Source organism: Diceros bicornis, chromosome 30 (assembly GCF_020826845.1).
Source record: "Diceros bicornis minor isolate mBicDic1 chromosome 30, mDicBic1.mat.cur, whole genome shotgun sequence".
Lineage (NCBI taxonomy): Eukaryota > Metazoa > Chordata > Mammalia > Perissodactyla > Rhinocerotidae > Diceros > Diceros bicornis.
The window spans coordinates 7039683-7048609 of NC_080769.1; the positions used below are offsets into that span (position 1 = coordinate 7039683).

At 39.3% G+C, this 8927-nt stretch overlaps 1 protein-coding gene across 5 annotated transcripts; it reads right to left on the reverse strand.

Annotated features, from left to right (window-relative positions):
• Nucleotides 1-1229: 1229 nt before the first annotated feature.
• On the reverse strand, nt 1230-8486 carry LOC131394564 (zinc finger protein 124-like). 5 transcript variants are annotated; one of them, XR_009216187.1, is made up of 5 exons: nt 8258-8484; nt 3541-3611; nt 2874-3164; nt 2386-2512; nt 1238-1361 (listed from the first exon to the last, which is right to left on the reverse strand). XR_009216187.1 is itself a non-coding variant. In XM_058525965.1 (4 exons), the coding sequence occupies exons 2-4, from the start codon at nt 3559-3561 to the stop codon at nt 1243-1245; spliced, it is 267 nt and encodes an 88-aa protein (XP_058381948.1). In that variant the 5' UTR covers nt 3562-3611; nt 8258-8483; the 3' UTR covers nt 1230-1242. The 5 variants fall into 5 exon arrangements, 1 of the variants encoding a protein (XP_058381948.1); XR_009216189.1 differs by having other exon boundaries at nt 2874-2907; nt 8258-8482; XR_009216188.1 differs by having other exon boundaries at nt 1240-1361; nt 2874-2995; nt 8258-8481.
• Between the last annotated feature and the right edge of the window lie 441 nt (nt 8487-8927).

Consider the following 8927-nt stretch of genomic DNA (forward strand, 5'->3'; position numbering starts at 1 on the left):
AATTTTGATGAGGAATAAAGGCTTTCCCACTTTCCTTGCATTCACAGTTTCTCTCCAGTGTGACTTCATTCATATTTTTGAAGTGATCTGAAAGAAGTGAATGCTTTCTCACATTCCTTAGATTCATAGGGTTTCTCTTAGTTATGAATTCTTTCATGTAGTCGAAGAGAACTGGAAGAAGCGAATGCTTTACTGCATTTTTTACATTCATAGGGTTTCTCTCTGCCATGAGTTCTGCCATGTTTTTGAAGAAAACTGGGAAAAGTGAAGGCTTTCCCACATTCCTTACATTTATAAGGTCCATCTCCAATGTGAAAGATTATGTGTGATGGAAGGCTTGAGGGGTTCATGAAGGCTTTCCCACATTTCTAACATTCATAGGGTTTCTCTCCAGTATGAATTCTTTCATGTACTCAAAGATTATGGGAAGAAGTGAGTGCTTTACTGCATCTTTTACATTTATCATGTTTCTCTTTAGTATGAGTTCTTTCATGTATTTGAAGAAAACTTGAAAAGTGAAGGCTTTCCCACATTCCTTACATTCAGGAGGTTTCTCTCCAGTGTGATTTCTTTCATGTTTTCATAGAGAACTGAAGAAATGAATGCTTATTGCATTTTTTACATTCATACAGTTTATCTCCAGTTTGAGTTCTTTCATTTATTCGGAGATAACTGGGAAAAGTGAAGGCTTTCCACACTCTTTACATTTACATGGCATCTCTCCATATTTTTGATAGTCACATGGTTTGTGTTCAGTGTGACATCCAACATGCCTATTAAGGGATGAATGATGCATGAAGGCTTTTCCACATGCACTGCATTCACATGGTTTAGCCCATGTAGTTTTTTTATTCAGATTCAGATTTGGAATAAGGCTGAAATTTTCTCCACATTGACTATCATCTTCACTTTCAGAGTCTCTCTACCATATGATTCTGTAACAAATGAGAAGCACATTATTAATTCTTTCTTTCTTAGTGATTTTATACTTGTTATATTTATTATGATTTATAGGAAAAGTCTAGGTTTTTTTGCCTAGTCTGATTTCTTGGAAATTGATCCCTTGCTATTATCCAAACAGTGATATTCATAGATGGGGTTCATTAATACTACTTGCAAGTGAACTATTTTGCAATAAATGAACCTCTACATTACATTTCACAAGGCATGTTTGGAGAAATTTTCTAAGAATAGCTAACTTTGAAACGAGGGTTATTTGTTTTGTTTCCTTCTTTTTAAATTTCATAAGATATCAGGATTCTCATGTGACATGCTGCTTTCTATTTTGAGTGTGCCGCACCTCAGTTTTCTCCCCTGGTTCCTGTATTGATCTTCAATATCATGATCTTCCCATGTTTTTCCTGAAGTGCAGAGCCAGAAAGTTAATTTCAAAGTATTAGAAGTTATAGAAAAATGTTTATTTATTTATTTATTTTTTTATTTTTCCCCCCAAAGACACAGTAGATAGTTGTATGTCATAGCTGCACATCCTTCTAGTTGCTGTATGTGGGACGCGGCCTCAGCATGGCCGGAGAAGCAGTGTGTCGGTGCACACCTGGGATCCGAACCCGGGCCGCCAGCAGCAGAGCGCACGCACTTAACCGCTAAGCCACGGGGCCGGCCCAATATTTATTTAATTTTTGTTTATTTTTATTTTTTTGTGAGGAAGATCAGCCCTGAGCTAACATCCATGCCAATCTTCCTCTTTTTGCTGAGGAAGACTAGCCCTGAGCTAACATCTGTGCCCGTCTTCCTTCACTTTATGTGGGATGCCGCCAGAGCATGGCCTGACAAGCAGCGTGTTGGTGCGCGCCCGGGATCTGAACCCGGGCCTCCAGCAGCGGAACGCATGCACTTAACTGCTGTGCCACGGGGCCAGCCCCTATAGAAAAATTTTTAGATTTTAAGTCCATGATGGGGGCCAGCCCTGTGGCTTAGCGGTGAAGTGCGTGCACTCCGCTGCTGGTGGCCCGGGTTCGGATCCCGGGTGCGCACCGACGCACCGCTTCTCTGGCCGTGCTGAGGCGGTGTCCCACATACAGCACTAGAAAGACGTGCAACTATGACTTACAGCTATCTACTGGGGCTTTGGGGAGAAAAAGGGAAAAAAATGGAGGAGGATTAGCAATATATGTTAGCTCAGGGCTGGTCTTCCTCAGCAAAAAGAGGAGGATTGGCATGGATGTTAGCTCAGGGCTGATCTTCCTCACAAAAAAAAATAAATAAATAAATCCATGATGAGCTATGACAATTTCTAGTTTTTTGTTTGTTTGTTTGTTTTTACCAACCTCTCCACTTTCCACATTCTATATCTTGGAACAATGTTAATGGACAACTAACACTTCTTCTCTGATTGACAGTGTGAAAGAATGTCCTCATTCTTACCTATTGAGGCCAGGTTCCTGAAAGTTTCCCACATCACATCTCCGTAGAGTTTCTTCTGTAAAGGATCCAGTAAAGCCCACTCCTCTGCAGTGAAGATCAGAGTCACATCCTCAATAGCCACTGAGTCCTAAAACATTACAAACGTATAGAATAGAATGCATAAGACTGACAGCAGTGGGGATCTATACTCCATTTGTAGGAAATTTACTTACATATGATTCTCTTATCTCTAAGCATTTATTCTATGCCATGATTGTCAAAAACTCAGTTTTTCTGTATATACTTCCTCATCAAACTAAAAGCTTTATGAACAGATGGAAATTATTTACACATTTTACTGTGATCATATTACATCATATTTCTCTCTAATGGCAGGGTACAGAGCATGTTGGGAAATGACAGAAATACTATACAAATAAAACAAATATTATCATTTAAAACTAATGATTTATTTTGAGAAAAATTCTTTTACCTTCTTTATTACTCACCAATTACAGCACTTCATGAGACAGGGGGTCAAATCTGCATGACGTTTCAATAAATGAAAACATAATAAACTACTAGAAGCCTTCTTTTCTAGTCTCATCATCAAACAGAGAGTCCAGGAGGCCTGTAGAAATCAAACTTGTAACAAAGCCCAGCAGGAGACATTGTCTTAGAGTACTCTAGTTCATTACAGGTAATCAGATGCAGCTGGCTGAATGTAAATATTCTTGTGGAGAATCATTGCTTTTAACTTGTGTAATATTCATCGTAGACTCAGGTCTTCCATTCTCTCTCTGTATGATTTGATGGGCTCAAATATTATTTGGAAGATAGTTCTCAGACAAAAAGAAGGCGGCATGACAACTTAGACCATAAAATCTCTATACTCAAGTGACTCAAGGCTACCTCCCACCAATTTATACAACACATACTGAGACAATAATGTGCCATAAGAACTCTTTCTGGTCAAATACTAACCGTGTGTCTGATACTTGTTGGGCTTGAGGGGCAGGCTAAAAACTACAGATTGCAAGGGAGTTCATTGAAGTCCAAAACGTTTTGATGGTAAATTTGCCCATGATTATAAAATTGTGAAGGACTTAACAGTGGTTTCCTCTAAAAGTACATAAAATCTCTATTCCCCAACTTCAAGAAGAAGTGTTTACTGACCAGCCACTCTAGATCAGGCATTGCCACCTTCTGATGCTGCAGTTACGGAAGTTAGAACTGTCATTCTTGACCTAACAGGAAGAAAATGAACAAACTTGAAATCAACAATTATTCTTAGATCCATGAGAGTCTTGAGGTCACAGGGCAAAATGGTGTATCCAAAATTAGAAAAGAGAAAAAAAGGACAGCTTTTCGAATTATATGCCAGATAGTCTCTTCTTAGGAAGATCTGTATTAAACAAAAAATCCATTTCACCAAAGTCTAATGCAAGGGCAAAAATAACAAAAAAGACAGCAGATGATACCCGTGAAGCCTAGGACAACTCTCTTTAACAGAAATTTTAAACTATACGTAATGGGGACATCTGAAGGAAAAGAAAGACAGAAAGAAAGAGAAGCAACAAGTGAAGTAATAATCACCAAAATCTACTAAAATTAATGATAGTTGGCAAAAAGTACATCCAGGAAGCTCAGAGAACACTGAACATGATAAACTAAAAGTGCACACCCAAGGATATCGTATTCAAACTAGAGAAAAATCAATGACAGGCAATACAGTGAGAAGTGCCAGAGAAGAAATACATCTTAGGTATAAAGAAACAAAGATCTGAATTAAATTGGACTTCTTTTCAAAAACCATGCAAGCCAGTGCAGAGCAGAGTGAAATATTTAAAGTTCTGAAAATAAAAAAAACAGTCTCCTAGAATTCTCTGTAAAGAAAAATTGTCCTTCAACAATAAAGGAGAAATAAGGACTTTCTGAGACAAAAATTGAGGAAATTTGTCATGAGTACACCTACTTTGAATAAAATGTTCAAAAATTTATCAGAAACAATGTAAATGATAAAAATTTTCATAAAATGAAAAAATGAAGGTAAAATATATTTATATTTCTTATAATTAATATAACAGGTGATGCTTTGTTTAAAATAACATTAGCAACAATGTATTTTGTAATGAGAGGCTTATGGACAAGTGAAATAAAAATGACAGCAATGTGACAAATGAAAGGGAAGGGGAAATTGGGACTAGTGTATTAAGAGGAACCTGCATAACAGGGAAGTGGTGGAGTGTTATTTGGCAGAGGAGGTGGGTTAGTTGTAAATGTATGCTGAAAACTCAAGGGCAACCTTTAAAAAATGTTTTATCAAAATGTGTAGGTAAGGGCCGGCCCCGTGGCTTAGCGGTTAAGTGCTCGCACTCCGCTACTGGAGGCCCGGGTTCAGATCCTGGGCGTGCACCGACGCACCGCTTCTCCAGCCATGCTGAGGCGGCGTCCCACATACAGCAACTAGAAGGATGTGTAGCTATGACATACAACTATCTACTGGGGCTTTGGGGGGGAAAAAAAAGGAGGAGGAGGATTGGCATGGATGTTAGCTCAGAGCTGATCTCCTCACAAAAAAAAAAAAAAAGAAAAGAAATCAATGTCATTGTGGGAAATCTATGCAGAAAATTCAAACAAATAAAGCTGGTTCCTTGATAATACTAATAAAATTGATAAACATCTAGTCAAGATAGCAAAGAAAGGAGGGAAAACAGAAATTACTAATATCAGAAAGGAAAGGAGGAGGGAAAGAAAATAAAAAACCATTTGATAAAATCCAACATCCATTTATGATAAGAAACTAGTAATAGAAGGCAACTTCCACTTGAGAAAGAACATCTTCACAAAACCTGTAGCTAAATTTATAACATTTGTTCCATATGACATGATTGTCTCTGTGAAACATCTGAAAGAACTCACAACAACAGAAATAACTCATGGAATTAATAAGAGAGTATAGTAAGGTGGAAGAATACATGTCAATGGTTTTCCTTAGAGATCCAAACAGATACAGTCAATTGATCTTTGACAAAGAAGGAAGGGAAAATGAAAAAGAAAGTCTTTTAAACAAACAGTGGTGGAAATAATGGAAATCCACATGCAAACACACACACACAAAAGGAATGTAGACACGGGCCTTACAGCTTTCACAAAAATTAAGTCAAAACACATGACAGATCTAAATGTGAAATGCTAAAGGAATAAACTCCTAGAAGGTAACATAGGAGAAAATATAGATGGCCTTGGGTTTGGAGATGAATTTTTAGATAAAAAACCAAAAAGCAAGGTCCACAAAAGAAAAAAAATTTACTTCATTAAAATGAAAAACCACTCTGAGAAAGCTCTGAGAAAGACAGTGTTAAGAGAATAACAACACAATTAACACAGTGAGAGAAAATCTTTGTAAAACACTGATTGGATAAGTGACTGGTATGTGAAATATCCAAAGAATTCTTAAAACTCATCAGTCAGAAGACAAACAACCCAATTAAAGAGTGAGAAAAAATCTGAACAGACTTCTCACTGAAGAAGATATATAGATGGGAAATAAGCAATATGCTTATTTTCACATGCTCCACATGAAATGTCACTAGGAAATTGCAAATAAAACAACAGTGAGGGACCATTAAACACTTGTTAAATGAGTAAAACTCAAAACACTCAGAACACCAACTATGAGTGAAGAAGCAAAGCTACAGGTAATCCTCAGTCATTGCTGGTGAAAGCGGAATTTGGTACACCCACAATGACAGACAGGAACTTTCTTTCAAATAAAAATACACTGTTACTACATAGAGTAAGATCCAGCAATCACACTCCTTGGTATTTTTCCAAATGAGTTGAAACATTATGTTCACACAAAACCTACACATGAATGTTTATAGGCGCTTTATTCACAATTGGCAAGAGTTAGAGTTTTAAGCAAAATGTCCTTCAAGAGTCAAATAGAAAAAACAATTACTGGGGCATCCATACAATGAAATACTGTTCAGTGATAAAAAGAAATGAGGTATCAAGCCATGAAAACACACGGAGGAACCTTAAAATTATATTGCGAAGGGAAAGAAGCCAATGTGACAAGGCTATGTAGTGTATGATTCCAAGTATATGACATTCTGGAAAAGACAAAGCGTGAGCCAGTAGAAAGATCATTGGTTGTGAAGAATTTGGGGGTTGGGGGAGGGATGAATCAAGAGGTGGAGCACAGAGGAGTTGTAGGGAAGTGAAACTACACTCTATGATACAGGAATGATGGATCCATGTCATTATACATTTGCCAAAACCCATACATTGTATAACACAAAGAGTCAATGCTAATGTACACTGGGCACGGAAATGCATCAATGTGGGATTGGAAATTGTAACAATTGTACCACAGTAATACAAAATGTGAAAGAGAGTGTAAACTGTGCAGAGGCAAAGAGAAGAGTCATGTGTAACTCTCTGTAAATTCTGATCAATTTTTCTGTAAACCTAAAGCTGGTCAAAAAACCCTGAAATCTTTCAAGAAAAAGATGAAGACAGAGTCATTATAATTCATCCCTGCTGAAGGAAACAACACATCTCTCATTCAACTAACTTCAACATATTTCAATAAGCCAGTATGGTGCTCTATGAGCCTGAGACCCATACGGGAGGTGGAACTTGCATCGAATGTCTTGTTGGAGAACAGGGCACTGTATTCTCTGAGAAGTGCCATAGTTACTGTTAGTAGTGTCAGAACTCCGACCTATAGGATAGAACCTATATCCTCCAACACCAGGATAATGAGTGTCCTGGTGAGTCCTCGTATTGTAGACCTAGTAATGTACAGACAAGTGTTACCTTGATTTCTATTTTGAGTATCTCTGGGTCAAGAGATTCTCAAAATTCAAGGGGCATCTCTTAGACAATCATCCAAGACTTTGTGAAAATATGCAGATGAGGCCAATGTTTGGCCAGGAGTAAGATGACTGCCTGATGTTTGGTTAGATGTGGTGACCCTCGGGTTTGGGTCATCAGGGGATGTCCCAATTAAGGGATGAGGAACAGGAACTCTCCACTGAGCTCCATCATGTATGAATGTGTACTGTCATCCTTCAAGTCTATGCACTCCTCAGTGCTGTGCATTCAGTTAACCCCAAGGAACTACCCAGGGAACCAAGGTGTCTGGGAGAGGGGTGAACCCCTTCTATTACCCGAGTCATCTTTCAAAGAACTGAAGAAAGAAATGCCATTCTCCTCCTGCAGGTGGCATAAGTTGCAGGGCCAAGGTTATGCTCCATCATATCACAAACATGTGTCAGTCACCAGGCAGAGCAGGCAGGGTGCGCTCTGCAGAGCCAAAGGCACTATAGGCAACTCAGTAGAGGGTCACATGCTCAGTGCTTGTGAGACCCTCTATGTTCAAGAAATCTCAGTACCTGGAGATAATTGCAGCTCTAAGGGCATATAATGTGGCACCAGGGCAGGTTCTTGCATCAGAAACCTATGGACAACTTAAGGTCCTCCTCCTGAGAGCCTCAGTCACTGCCATCAGGGTTAGAGGCCTCCTCCATGACAACTGGTTGCTTTATAGAGTTTAAGGAACCCAGGCTTAAGTCGGGTTTGAACTAATCTCTTTGCTGCACCCAACTCAGACTGTGGGTGTTGTCACTACAACCCAGAGAGTTGGGATCTTTGTTGTAATAGATGCAGGGCTGGCCACAGCAGCAGAGTTACTTAGGGGTCCTGGTGAGCCCTCTCTAATGTTGCTACCTACTGACTGTATTTTCCTGTCTCTTCTTCCTCTCTGCAATGACTGCTCTTTAGGAAGTGACCATCTGATGGGCTCAGCTCATTCACAGGGTATAATCATCCGTATAACCCCAGGCTCCTGCTAATGTCAAGGTAACTCCATCCTCTGTCTCACCTTCACTCCAAACACACAGACGGATTCCACTCAAGATATGGACTGACGGCCTCATTCCTGTATGCCTGCTCCCAAAGTCAAGGAAAACCGCCAAGAATTTCCCAAACTGCCAACTTGGAACCCCCTGTAATTAGAATCCAGGTTTGCTGGAGTCAACAGTGCACACAGGGCAGCACAGCTCACAGGAGGAGCTGCCCAGCAAGCAGCAGCTCACAGTGCAGGAGCCTCCAGGCTTTCCCATCAGCCTGTCCAGACAAGAAGGCCTAGGGGAAAGGGAGGGGTGAGGCTTGTGTTCAGAAGCCAAGCACCAAATATGTGGATTCTGGCTACTCACTACAAAAGCAAACACAGGTGAGAAAAAGAAGCCTTCACACTGGCTTGTTTTTATATAAACACTAACAGGAGGATGAAGCAGTTCTCCAAAACTGGTCATTTGAGGGGGGCTGGAGTGAGAGCAGAGGAGTGGGGCAGGATACACAGGCAGGGAGTCTTTTTAAGTTAGTTTCCTCTCAGGAATTTTTTAAACCTTCCTATGCATTATTTATTTACAATAAGGAGAGAAATTTATATACACTATATTTCCTGATGCTTGATCATTATTTTTAAATAACTTTTGGTGAAAATTTAATTTAATTTTAACATTTCTACATAGGAAACCACCTCAAGATTT